The sequence below is a fragment of the Amblyraja radiata genome, chromosome 22 (genome assembly GCF_010909765.2).
Source record: "Amblyraja radiata isolate CabotCenter1 chromosome 22, sAmbRad1.1.pri, whole genome shotgun sequence".
Classification (NCBI taxonomy): domain Eukaryota; kingdom Metazoa; phylum Chordata; class Chondrichthyes; order Rajiformes; family Rajidae; genus Amblyraja; species Amblyraja radiata.
In genome coordinates, this window is record NC_045977.1 from 43,049,061 (window position 1) to 43,062,839 (window position 13,779).

Below are 13,779 nucleotides of genomic sequence, written 5' to 3' on the forward strand. Positions count from 1 at the left end.
TAAAATGATTCAGAGTGAAGAAGTGTCGCGACCTGAAACCTCCCGCAGGGTGACGCTGCCCGGCCCGGCCCGGCCTCACTCACAGCCGACAGGGCTCGGGGCGATGGGCCGATGGGCCGCGGTCCCCTCCACCCCCACCCACCTCCCTGTACCGCCCCTCCCCCCCCCCCCGGGTCCCTGTACCGCCCCTCCCCCTCCCCCACACCCCCCCCCACCCACCACCCTGTACCGCCCCTCCCCCTCCCCCACACCCCCGGGTCCCTGTACCCCCACACCCCCTCCCCCCCGGGTCCCGGTACCGGCGCAGATGTCCTCCCACAGGTTCCTCTCGGGCACTTTCCCCACCACCGTCGCCATGTTTGCCCGGTTGCCAGGAGACGCCGCGCCTACCCAGAGGGCGCCGCGCGGTCGGGGGCAGTTCCGGTTCCGGTGTCGGGCCGCGGCAACAACACGTGGGGCCTCGTCCGGCCCGTTCACCCCCATCCATCCACCCGGCTCAGGTGAGGGTCCGTCCCCGCCCGGCCCGCGGCTCCCGGCTCCAGCCCCCGCTCCCTCCCTCCCTCCGGCCTCCAGCCCCCCTGCCCGCTCCCTCCCTCCGGCCTCCAGCCCCCCTGCCCGCTCCCTCCATCCATCCCGCCTCAGGTGAGGCCATCATCCCCCGCCCGCGTTAGGCCGCGACATCACCCACAGACGCTGAGTTACTCCCCCGGCGCTCTGTCTGTGTCTGTGTCTGTGTCTGTGTCTGTGTCTGTGTCCGGCCCGGCCCGCTCGCCGCCGCCGCCGCCGCTGGACTGGGGCCTGACTGTCGAGGGGGATTCGATCCACCCTGGTTGTGAGGCGGGAGGTGGGAGAGGAGGCAGGACAAAGCCGGGCTACAGGTGAAGGGGTTGATGGACACAGAGTCCGAGCTGGAGCGGGTCAGGCAGCATCTGTGGAGAACATGGATAGGTGACCTTGCTTCAGGCATTCCTCCGTGCTCTTTGCTAGTTAAAACAAATGTAGGTCCCTTGCAGTCAGAAACAGGTGAGTTGATCATGGGGAACAAGGATATGGCGGACCAATTGAATAACTACTTTGGTTCCATCTTCACTAAGGAAGACATAAATAATCTGCCGGAAATAGCAGGGGACCGCGGGTCAAAGGAGTTGGAGGAATTGAGTGAAATCCAGGTTAGCCGGGAAGTGGTGTTGGGTAAATTGAATGGATTAAAGGCCGATAAATCCCCAGGGCCAGATAGGCTGCATCCCAGAGTACTTAAGGAAGTAGCTCCAGAAATAGTGGATGCATTAGTAATAATCTTTCAAAACTCTTTAGATTCTGGAGTAGTTCCTGAGGATTGGCGGGTAGCAAACGTAACCCCACTTTTTAAGAAGGGAGGGAGAGAGAAAACGGGGAATTACAGACCAGTTAGTCTAACATCGGTAGTGGGGAAACTGCTAGAGTCAGTTATTAAAGATGGGATAGCAGCACATTTGGAAAGTGGTGAAATCATTGGACAAAGTCAGCATGGATTTACAAAAGGTAAATCATGTCTGACGAATCTTATAGAATTTTTCAAGGATGTAACTAGTAGCGTGGATAGGGGAGAACCAGTGGATGTGGTGTATCTGGACTTCCAGAAGGCTTTCGACAAGGTCCCACATAAGAGATTAGTATACAAACTTAAAGCACACGGCATTGGGGGTTCAGTATTGACGTGGATAGAGAACTGGCTGGCAAACAGGAAGCAAAGAGTAGGAGTAAACGGGTCCTTTTCACAATGGCAGGCAGTGACTAGTGGGGTACCGCAAGGCTCAGTGCTGGGACCCCAGCTATTTATAATATATATTAATGATCTGGATGAGGGAATTGAAGGCAATATCTCCAAGTTTGTGGATGACACTAAGCTGGAGGGCAGTGTTAGCTGTGAGGAGGATGCTAGGAGACTGCAAGGTGACTTGGATAGGCTGGGTGAGTGGGCAAATGTTTGGCAGATGCAGTATAATGTGGATAAATGTGAGGTTATCCATTTTGGTGGCAAAAACAGGAAAGCAGACTATTATCTAAATGGTGGCCGACTAGGAAAAGGGGAGATGCAGCGAGACCTGGGTGTCATGGTACACCAGTCATTGAAAGTGGGCATGCAGGTGCAGCAGGCAGTGAAGAAAGCGAATGGTATGTTAGCTTTCATAGCAAAAGGATTTGAGTATAGGAGCAGGGAGGTTCTACTGCAGTTGTACAGGGTCTTGGTGAGACCACACCTGGAGTATTGCGTACAGTTTTGGTCTCCAAATCTGAGGAAGGACATTATTGCCATAGAGGGAGTGCAGAGAAGGTTCACCATACTGATTCCTGGGATGTCAGGACTGTCTTATGAAGAAAGACTGGATAGACTTGGTTTATACTCTCTAGAATTTAGGAGATTGAGAGGGGATCTTATAGAAACTTACAAAATTCTTAAGGGGTTGGACAGGCTAGATGCAGGAAGATTGCTCCCGATGTTGGGGAAGTCCAGGACAAGGGGTCACAGCTTAAGGATAAGGGGGAAATCCTTTAAAACCGAGATGAGAAGAACTTTTTTCACACAGAGAGTGGTGAATCTCTGGAACTCTCTGCCACAGAGGGTAGTCGAGGCCAGTTCATTGGCTATATTTAAGAGGGAGTTAGATGTGGCCCTTGTGGCTAAGGGGATCAGAGGGTATGGAGAGAAGGCAGGTACGGGATACTGAGTTGGATGATCAGCCATGATCATATTGAATGGCGGTGCAGGCTCGAAGGGCCGAATGGCCTACTCCTGCACCTAATTTCTATGTTTCTATGTTTGATGGGCAGATGGATGGACAAAGGCCAACCAAAGAGGTTTGGAGATGGGATGATGGTGTTGAAGGCAGAGTTAAAGTCGGTAAACAGAAGTCAACTGAAGGGAGATGTTGCTCTAGCAATGAGTTTAGGGCAGGGCAGGGAGATTGTGTCTGTGGACCCCGTGGTTACAGTAGACAAACTGCAATGGATCAAGGCAGGCTGGGAGGCTGGAGTTAGAAACATAGGAAATAGGTACAGGAGTCGGCCCTTCGAGCCAGCATCGCCATTCAAATTGACCATGGCTGATCATCCAAAATCAGTACCCCGTTCCTACTTTCTCCCCATATCACTTGATTCCATTAGCCCGAAGAGCTAAATCTAATTCTCTCTTGTATACATCCTGTAAATTGACTTCCACTGCCTTCTGTGGCAAAGAATTCCACAGATTCACAACTCTCTGGCTGAAAAAGATTTTCCTCATCTGTCCTAAATGGCCTACCCCTTATTCTTAAACCGAGACCCCTGGTTCTGGACTCCCCCAACGGGGAACATTTTTCCTGCATCTACCCACTCACCGAACCTGTCCAAGTCGCCCTGCATTCTCATAGCATCCTCCTCACAGTTCACACTGACACCCAGCTTTGTGTCATCTGCAAATTTGCTAATGTTACTTTTAATCCCTTCATCTAAATCATTGATGTATATTGTAAATTCCCGTATTGGGCATCATTCTTACCTCAGGCTGTGTGGTTAATTGCCTTGGTGGTGATTTGATCAAATTTGTTATGTGACAGTTGGCATACGTCAACAAAACCAAACTCAACGCGACAGTTCTCATTTTAGGGACATAAACAATAAGGCTTTTCTTTAATTTTGTGGTAATTGTCATAGTCATAGATTAATATAGTGTGGAAACAGGCCCTTTGGCCCAACTCACCCACACTGACCAACAATGTCCAAGCTACCCTAGTCCCACTTGCTTGTGCTTGGTCCATAACCCTCGAAACCTGTCCTATCCATGTACCTGACCAACTTTTCTTAAACGATGGGATAGTCCCTGCCTCAACTACATCCTCCGGCAGCTTGTTCCATACACCCACCACCCCGTGTGTAAAAGTTACCTATCGGATTCCTATTAAATCTTTTCCCCTTCACCTCGAGCCTATGTTCTCTGGTCCTCGATTCCCCTACTCTGGGTAAAAAAACTCTGTGCATCTACCTCTCTATTCCTCTCATGATTTTATACTCCTCTATAAGATCACCCCTCATCCTCCTGCGCTCCAAGGAATAGAGTCCCAGCCCACTTAACCTTTCCCTATAGATCACACCCTCTAGTCCTGGCAACATCCTCATAAATCTTTTCTGAACCCTTTCAAGCTTGACAATATCTTTCCTATAACATGGTGCCCAGAACTGAGCACAGTGTAACATCACACCTTTCCCATTCATGCTTAGAATTCTTTGAAAATAACTAACTATACAATTATTAATATACTGTCAAACAATTGTTGGCTGGATGGGAGATTTCACATTCATTGCATTTTTGTGAGTTTTTTGTAGAAAACTGGTGTATGATTTTGCTCATCTTTCAGATTTTGGATATAATCATCTGCTTCTGTCTGCTCCTTTCTCATTGGGAAACGGGGCAAGTGGCCAGATCAAAATCTGATTAGGGAATTCTTTCAGCTATTCATCTCTTTTAAATTCAACCATAAAAGCCATTTATTCTTCAGTAGCGTGTTGTGACAATTTACTTTTAGATTATAACTTGTCCAGACCTTTCGGTCTTTCTTGAAAGTCTCAATAATCCTTCAGTGAATGTTTGTCCACCGAATCAGTTCTTGTTTAGGATCAAAATGCCTTTCTTTTCTCAGGAAGCCCTTGTTTAATCATTTCAGCACAACAGAAATGCTTAGCCCTGTTTTCTGTTTGCAGAATGCTACTTCCCAGCTAGCACGAGTTCAATAAAAACCACTCCAGATTGTTCATGTAAATGAGGGCCCATTCTGCCAATACTCCAGCACTTTAATATGACCAGAACTGCATACGTTCCGTGAATTGGGTCCTGCCGTTGATTATAATTCTTTGAAGAATTTACTTTTTCTTGTTCTTTTATGGCAAGGGTTCCCAACCTGGGGTAAATTTAGCACCAGGGTGTAAATTTGTTGATTCTGTATTTGTACATTTTTTCTCATTGACTGACTGTTTGGTTCTGGTATCTGTTCATCATTAGTTGTTCATAAATAAGTGAAATAATATTGTTATGTGCTATTAAAGTTGCCAGGGGTAAACGGGATGAAACAGGTTGGGAGCCTCTGGTTTATGACTCTATCTATGTTTGTTTGTAGTTTCCCAGCCGTCCGAACATTTGCAACTTTTCTTGGTGTGAGTTTACTCCAAAGGTCCATTTAATTCAGCTATTTATGCATATTGCATCACAATTTTATGCCACGTATACATTAAACATGATTTACAGACAGACATCAATCAATATTGTTTGCTTCCTTGAAAAATTGTACAGAGCAGCATTTAATAAAATGTGCTCTAAGCACCAAGATGCAGGAATTTTGACATCCTGGTGACTTCATTAAATCAATGTAAATTATATAATGCCTACTCCATAGTTTTCTAAAATAATTAATTACAAAGTCAGATATTTTCTGATAAATTGTGTGTGCGTATGTTTTTTTTATAAAAAAGAATCAGAATTTGCTAAAGCACCAATTTGAAAATATTTGTGATCCTGAAAACGTAGAAAATCTCTTGAACAAGGTTTGTGTGGAACATGAATGTGATCAAATTATTAAACATTAACTTCTGCCATCTTATTTACAGATTATGTTAATAAAATACTAAACTAATTGTGGCATTAATATTTTTTAATATTTTTAGGATGTTCAAAATTGACATTGAAGCTACTCCATCAAAATCAGGAAAGAATGAAAAACACATTGAAATAAGTGCCTCGTACAGACAGAAGACAGAATTGAGCAAGAAACACAAATCTGAAGGGAAGAAAAGGAAAAAGCATAAAGTGAAAACTATTTTAAACGAACCAAATGAATCTGAACTTTCGTCACACCCTGAAGTGTGCGGGGATCTACAGACAGTAAAGAAAAAGAAAAGGAAATCTAAAAGCTCAAGCACTAGTGAAGAGGATCAAAGATCCAAGATTGAGGAACAAGTGACAAAGGAAGAGAATCCACCACAAAGTGAAACTGGGGAGAGTGTATGTGGCGGTTTAAAAAAGAAAAAGAAAAGAAAATGCAAACGGGAGGATGATTGCAGCTCACAGACCATTAGTGAGGAGAATACAAGAACAACACATGAGGATGAAGCAACCAGTGTTGTGACTGAAACCAAATGTAATGTTAAGAGAATGAGAAAAGCTGGTGTCAAACAGGTGGTTGTGGAAGAAGACCAAGCTGATAGCACTGAGACTTCAGATGGTGCTGCAGTCACAATGATAGATGTGTCGTGTGTTGCTGAGGTCAAAAGTGCAAAGAAAAAGAAGAAGCGGTCACATACAGAGAATATGGAAACACATGAAGGTGAAAAGTCACCAAAGAAGGGAAAGAAATCCAAAACCTCTGGCGACATTCACTCCGGGAATGACCGATTCACCCAAACATGTGCCTGGAAGCTGAAAGAGGAAATCGTGGAGAGTCAGATTAGTGAAACTGACAGAAAATATACAAAAAAGAGAAAGAGAGAGAAGCTACATTCCAAAAAGCAGCGGTCAGGAAGAGAAGAGAAGCAGCGAGAACCGCTCGCAGCAGAGAAGGAGAGCAAAGGATTGTCTCAAAGAGAACTTGCCACTGAATGCATTACAAAGACGAAAAAGAAGAAAAGGAAAAGATCGGCCAGTGCTGAAGGGGAAGAGACGGAGAAATTGGACACAGAGAGAATTGAAGTTGATACAATGAGTAATGTTTGTAAATTCCAGAATTCCCCGTCTAAGGTGACTGTAAACAAGGAAAAGCAGGCAACGCCATTGCACGTTCCTGAAGAAAGTGTGAAAAAGAAAAAGAAAAAAAAGGAAAAGGAAAAGAAAAGGAAAAGGAAGGAACCCTCGTCTGAGACCCCAGTTTTTCAAGTAAAGCCAAATAATTTTCCAGTTGTTTAAACTAAAGTATTTTAAAGGAATTAGCTCTGCTACCTTTTGTTGCTGAACCCTGATTATAGCCGTGACCTCTTCAAGCAGCATTTCTGTCTCAAAGCAGCCGAACAGTAATTTGTTTTTTAACATAAAACTTCTATTTGTCTTTTTGTGTTCAGATGTGTGATAAAGTGAAATGTTACCGAATTTTGTTATTTCAGGTAAAAACAGAGCAGTGCGACAGTGATGATTTGCAGTTTGTATCTGAAAAAAAAGGAAATGTGTTTGAAGTGACAATAGACAAGGTACAGACATGCATTGAACATGTGTTCATTGTAAGAGACAGGCACTGGCCACAATTGAGGACAGACTACATAAGTGAGCTACACAGACAACAGCAGTAGTTGGCGAGCATTCATTCATTCATTCCCACCCCACTGCCGGGTGGGTCACCCCAACAATGGATGGTGAAACAAGGAGTATTTACACCGTTTTAACAAGAGAAAATGTTTGCAGACAAGACGGATTTCTGATTAAGCATTTCTGTCAGCGCAGCATGAAGTGTGATAGTCAAATTATAGTGTCTGGATTTGAACAAAGGGAATACCCAACATGTCAGTCAGGCAGCAAGTGTGGAGCCAGCAATAGAGTTCATGTTTAGCTTGATGACATTTTGTCAGAACTCTGAATTAGATAAAATGTTAGACATAAAATGCTGGAGTAACTCAGCAGGACAGGCAGCATCTCTGGAGAGAAGGAATGGGTGACGTTTCGGGTCGAGACCCTTCAGATCTTCAGTCACTTGTAGCAGAAGCACTAGTCTTGGTGGTAAAATGAAAAGGAAATTGCATTTGTAAAATGTCTTGCATATTCGTAAAAGCCCTGTCCTACGGTGTGAGTTCATTCCAAGAGTTCTCCCGAGTTTGCCCTGATTCGAACTCGGAGATTTACGGTAATGGCCGCTCGTCGGTACTCGGGGCTCTCGTGGACATTTTCAACATGTTGAAAAATCTTCACGAGTCTTCCCGTGCTTACCTGCCGTTTGCGTAACGAGCCGCTAAGAGACGTCCCCGAGCTCTGACATACCCGCTACGTTCATTCTCTGTGCTTACCACGAGTTCGATTTTTTTTAAACTCGGGAGAGCTCTTGGAATGAACTCGTACCGTGGGACAGGGCTTTAAGGGAGTTTTTTTCAGCGTAATTTTGTTTATAAATAGAGGAACCAGTTTATGTACACTCTCTTCAAAAAGTAACTGAGGTGACTACTACGATATCTGTTTGTTTGATGGATAAAAGTTGTTGAGAAAGCAGAACTTTTCATAACTTTTAACAAAGCCACTGTGTCTTTTCGATTCACTTGATTGTACGGAAGTATTGACCTGGATTAGGACTTGAATCTGTGACTGTGTTGGGCAAACTGCTACCACCTTGCAACCGTTGAAGCTTTACAAAGAGTGTATGGTGGCTCTCTGCATGAATTTGCAAATCACCAAATTAATTGTCCTCTTCAGTCAGTCTACAACTAAACACTGGCAAAATGTACAACGGCATAGGTGTGGAGAATGATGCACGGCAGAAGAATGGAATGTCATTTCATAGATTGGCGTGGAATATAATCAAGTTTGAATGTTACTCCTTGCTCATATCCACTCTCCAATCGTAAATCGTTAATTTAAACTCTGCATTGATGGCCAGAAATCTAACATCTTGCAGGCACAGAGCAGTAATCCAGTTAAATTACCTCAACATTTACTGCTTATCGTGTCTGACTCTTGTTTTAGCTATATTTTATTTAGCACCACAATATGGTTGAAACCTAATAATAGTGTCCGTTCATTCCCTCCACAGACGCTGCCTGACCCACTGAATCCCCCTCCCCAGCACTGTGTGTTTTGCTCTGGTTTCCAGCATCTGCAGTGTTTTAGGGCTCCATTCTTAATTTGTTGTTTTTGGATAGTGGAAGTGAAAGTAAGTGAGCCGCGATGGGGAGCCTGAGCGACCAGGAAGATATGTAGCTACTGACAGGGCAGAGCCAAGAGTTAGTTTCATGGATGTTTCACCACTCCACAACTAATACATTCTCTGGTCAATCTTTTCCTGTGTGCGTTCCATATGAAATAGTGTGATTGGAATGTGTCACAGACACTAAATGCAGGATGTAAGCGCTAGCTCCCGTTTCTAAAACAGATCCCAGAGACTTACGTCTGAAGCCCATTTGCTGCTGATGCATTTACAAAATGCCACCCAGGACAGAATTCTACCCCTCCCCCCGTCCCTCACCCCCTCCCTCTCCCTCTCCCCCTCCCCTCACCATCTCTCTCCCCCCCCCCCCTTCCTAACCCCCCCTCACCCCTTCCCTCACCCCCCCCCCCCCCCCCCCCCCCCCACCGAGTCCTTTCCCTTTGTGGTAATGTTGCCACATCTGTTTATAGGTCATGGATTTCCAGTAAAACCCGTGAGATGAGAGATGTCAAACCCCTGATGCTTGCATTCTGCCACACGGTTAATTGAAAGAAAAGGTTACATTGAAATACAGAGCAAAAAAACCCAAGTGCTGGAGGAACTCTGTGGGTCAGGTAGCATCCGTGTAGGGAATGGAGAGAGGATGTTTCGTGTCAGTAATCTTCAGACTGAGTTCCTGTATTACTTTCTTTGCTGAAGACAGCAGCATCTGCAGTCTGATATCTCTAACATCATGATGTATCAATCTCTTCTCACCATTTCTATAATCATGTTTACTTATTTATTTTTTATTATATAAATTACGAGTATTGAATGGAAAAATCCTTGAACGTTTACATTTTATTTCAGGCTAGACGGCAGGCTCTACAAGAGGAAGTTGATCGAGAATCTCGTAAAACAGACACTCCAGAGGCAAGAGCCTGTTCTCACATCAGGCCCATGGTGAGTGTGGATTATTTGGTGGCAAAAGACAAACCATCAGCGTGCCGATCATTGCAAGAAGTTAGTTAGCTAGCGGTCAAATCCAACTTCAGGGCGGTCACGGTGGTAGAGTTGCTGCCTTACAGCGAATGCAGCGCCGGAGACCCGGGTTCAATCCCGACTACGGGCGCTGTCTGTACGGAGATTGTACATTTTCCCCGTGACCTGCGTGAGTTTTCTCCGAGATCTTCCGTTTCCTCCCACACTCCAAGGACGTACAGGTTTGTAGGTTAATTGGCTTGGTAAATGTAAAAATTGCCCCTATTGTGTGTAGTATAGTGTTAATGTGCGGGGATCGCTGGTCGGCGCGGACACGGTGGGCTGAGGGGCCTGTTTCCGCGCTGTATCTCTAAAGTAAACTAAAGGTTATCATGGAGAAACCTTCAGATTCCACTTGGGTTCCTCAGCTGCAGTTTAAGGCTTTAGGTAAATAATTCAAGTTTCCCCGTGAAACCTAACGGCTGCAACAGGAGCCCGTACTAGTCTCAGGTTTGAACCTCTCTTGCAAGCAGCCCAATACTGCAGGTGTTGGACAGCCACCAAGCAGGTCTGGATGTTTGGGGAATCGGGCTGCTTGCATTGGAGATCGAGGGGTAGAAGGGCCAGGCAGTTCTGCCCTGATAACGGAACAGTGAGGAGACACCAGGGGCATGTGGGCTGTACACCAGTGGTGTTTATTAATGGTTAAAATGTTTGGTGCTTTACAGAGAGAGTGGTTACATCCGTATAAACAGTGGGACTAGTTTAGATGAGGCATTTTTGTTCAGCATGGAGATGGAGCATAGTTTCCATGCTGTATGACTTCAATACAAGAAGCCTACTGTGATAGATGATATATTTGGCAAGTTGGAGGCTTGTAACGCTTGAAATCTTGTTCTCCACCTGTAGTCCACGGGTACACAGTGGGACTCGGCCACGTTTGGCAGTGTGGATCAGAAAAATAAATTCTTAAGACTTATGGGTGGATTGAAATCATCAAATCAACCCCAATCAAGTGGACATGCTTCTGGAAAGCCAAACATGGCACTCAACAAGCAAGAAGAACACAAATTTAACAATATTCTGCAAAAGGAGTTTGATAAAGCATTGAACCTTCGTCAGAATCGAGGCATCGGCCTGGGCTTCCAATCCCCTTCAGCTCGGGCAGCAACAGGAGGGTTTTTTATAGATAAACAAGCCTCAAAATCAATGAAGTTTGACAATGACTAAAAACTATTTCAATGCAGGTTAGTTTCAAGACGTGACAAACTGAAGCATTTGATGCTGTCCTATGTGGAGTTACATGATGATATCACAGTGAGTTCAGCTCTTTGCTTCATCTAACACAAACCTGTTATGTTGTAGTACTAATGGTCTATGGTACAGCTGGAACCCAGCCACTTCCGTTAGGTATTGGAGTTCGCCTTGATCTTAGATTGGAACTGTCCTGAGGTGACTGAATCCAGCTTGGCAGAGCTTGCTTGCAATTTGTAGCTAGAAGTAGTTACTTCATTCTCTCCTCATGATTTTTTTAAATCTGGTCAATAAACTACAAAGTTTAAAAACCGTGTGGTGGAGTTCAGTGTATGATTTATTTGTCAATGCTGGTCATTCAATACAATGAAAAGGGACTATCAGTAATGGAATTAAATAGTTTTTTGTATAGGATAAATACTTTGTTCCAATGGATGACGGAAGCTCTTTGAGCAGCAAAATGTCAGCTCTTTACATAAATCATTTAAATCATTTTATTTCCCAATCTAGTCTTTCTTTTTTGATCAATTGTTCAAACAAGTATCTGAAAGATTGAGGCTTGTTTCATCCACCTGCCTGGTAATAAATGGCTGTTTAATACAACTGGCAGCGTTGAATTGTGTGCACAAAGGGAGACTGAATCACACACCGACTGCATACATGTGCTTTGGACAACACTTCTGAAGGCTGGGCTTCAGAATTCCTGTCCGAGTGTCTTTATTAAATGTAGTCCCCGCAATATGTTTCCAGCTCTGACATGTAAAGAATGAAGAGCAGTGTGGAGCAACTCAGCAGGTCAGGCAGCATCTTGAGGTGGGAAATCAACAGTTGGTTTCAGATTGGGACTTTTCATCTGCACTGAAAGAGTCGCGGGAAGAGAGACAGTATAGAGGTGGGGGAGAGATGGGGCAAGCGATAGGTGGGTACAGCAGCTGAGGAGAGGTAATGATCCAGAGACAGTGACAGGCTGGGAGGTGACGAGTGGATGGTGTGAGGGGTACAAGACCTGGGCAACATTCGGCCGTGGGTGGCTTGAAGCAAAACCCAATCATATGAATATTCTACTTTCATGGACAAGTCAGACATTTAGTATCTTTCAGCAAATGATCGCAACCTCCAAAATGTTACATCCTTCTCACGAATGTGATTATGATTACAACAACACAGAGACAGTTTGCCAGCATCCAGAACAATCTGTGACTTGTGTTTCTCACCCACATAATGCAGTCTTCAACATTACCTACACATCTTCATTCTCAACCTTTCAGGAAGACAAAGGCAGGAGGTGCTTAAATCTGCCAGCTTCTAGCCCGTCTCTAAGGTACAATCACCCTCACTTGAAAGAAGGGTCCTGACCTGAAGTGTTGTCTGTCCACTCCCTCCACTGATGTTGCCTGTCCTGCTGAGTTCCTCCAGCACTTTGTCTTTTGCTCAAGGTTCTGGCATCTGCAGTTCCTTGCGTCTCTGTCTCATTTGGAGGTTGGCTCGCTTCCTTCAGTGCTGGAACTCCCTGTACCACAGCGTGGTGTACACTTGCCCCTCTGTAGCAGGTGTACGATGTTTGACTGGGAAATGAATCCTGGACCTGACGCCATCAGTCAGTGGCTTCCATTCTCTAGACATTCTCCTCCAGTTTGTACAAATAGACACTGTTGTAATCGCAACACCATCTGATTTATAGACCTGCCTTTGGTACCCACCACACACTCCATATTTTGGCACCTGGTCCTATCTTGGTTTATTACTGGTGCTAAGCATTTGAAAAGATGCTGACAGATGATGGGATTACCCGGGTGGTAAGGGATGTGAGAGAGAGGGGGGGGGGTGTAGTGATGAGGACAAGGATGGATTAGTCATGATCTCTGAATGACAGTGCAGACTCCAGCAATCAATCCTGGTTTTTATGTTGTCCGCTATCCTCTTCACTTTTAATATTCCATTTGACTTCAAGTTGTGATATCATTTCTACAGCATACAGCACCAATCAGAACATTTAATTTTAATATCATTTTAGTTAGACGTCGCTCTAGAACACCCTGGGCATCACAACAATCTTCAAATAACTTTTGGTTTTGATTCTAATGATGGGTTGGGTAAAAGATCCACTTGTGAAAAGTTTTCAGGAAATTACACACTGACTATCGTGAAACTTAATACCAGGATTTAGTCTGCTTGAACAGTTCAGTTCAAAAATCTAGGCTAATATGTCCAAGTTGGTTCTTCTCTTGTTCATAAGCCCACTTCCTGAGCAGCAGTTTGTCTTGCTCTAGTTTAGACATTCGAGTAATTTCACCCAAGTCCATAACACTATATCACTTTCAACCCAGGTTATGTGACTGTCAAAGTCATTCTCTCCAATGCTGACTGACCTGTTTCTCCTCGATCTTTGACACTCGCTTCTTTCTGACACTGCCGTTTATTGCATCATGAGGCCTCCTGACTTGTTTTCCTTCGTCTGAATTACTGCTGGTTTATTGTGTCTCAATTGTGATCTAATGGACTGCACGGATACATCTACAAGTTGTGGATTGTAGGCTTAAAATTACACATTTTACTTCCAATTCAGCTGCTGCCAAACCATAATTGAGGACTCTGTTAATAATATATATTTTAATTTGCCCTTGCAACATCTTAAAGTTAAATATATCGATCTATTATGTTGCATGAAATTATTCTCCACAATGTTGAACCGGATAAATGTTTGTTACCCATCATAAGGGCT

The 13,779-nt window shown here is 44.5% G+C and overlaps 2 protein-coding genes across 2 annotated transcripts in view; one reads left to right on the forward strand and one right to left on the reverse strand.

The window, feature by feature from the left end:
• iqck (IQ motif containing K) overlaps window positions 1-431 on the reverse strand; it is a 25,254-nt gene extending 24,823 nt beyond the window's left edge. Inside the window, exon 1 of the mRNA XM_033041204.1 lies at window positions 300-431. Coding sequence (XP_032897095.1) covers window positions 300-357 — 58 coding nt within the window. The 5' untranslated portion in view covers window positions 358-431. The remainder of the gene's footprint in view (window positions 1-299) is intronic.
• knop1 (lysine rich nucleolar protein 1) lies at window positions 373-11,657 on the forward strand. The gene is made up of 5 exons (XM_033041202.1): window positions 373-500; window positions 5,674-6,877; window positions 7,102-7,185; window positions 9,693-9,785; window positions 10,713-11,657. Exons 2-5 carry the CDS (start codon window positions 5,675-5,677, stop codon window positions 11,031-11,033), a joined length of 1,701 nt encoding a protein of 566 aa, XP_032897093.1. The 5' UTR covers window positions 373-500; window position 5,674; the 3' UTR covers window positions 11,034-11,657.
• Window positions 11,658-13,779: the final 2,122 nt, after the last annotated feature.

Bases quoted from the DNA above. Each gene is read 5' to 3' on its own strand.
- knop1 (XM_033041202.1), top strand. From the start codon at position 5,675: ATGTTCAAAATTGACATTGAAGCTACTCCATCAAAATCAGGAAAGAAT. The intron at 6,878-7,101 runs GTAAAGCCAAAT...TTGTTATTTCAG, and splicing joins CTGAGACCCCAGTTTTTCAA to GTAAAAACAGAGCAGTGCGA. The intron at 9,786-10,712 runs GTGAGTGTGGAT...CTCCACCTGTAG, and splicing joins GTTCTCACATCAGGCCCATG to TCCACGGGTACACAGTGGGA.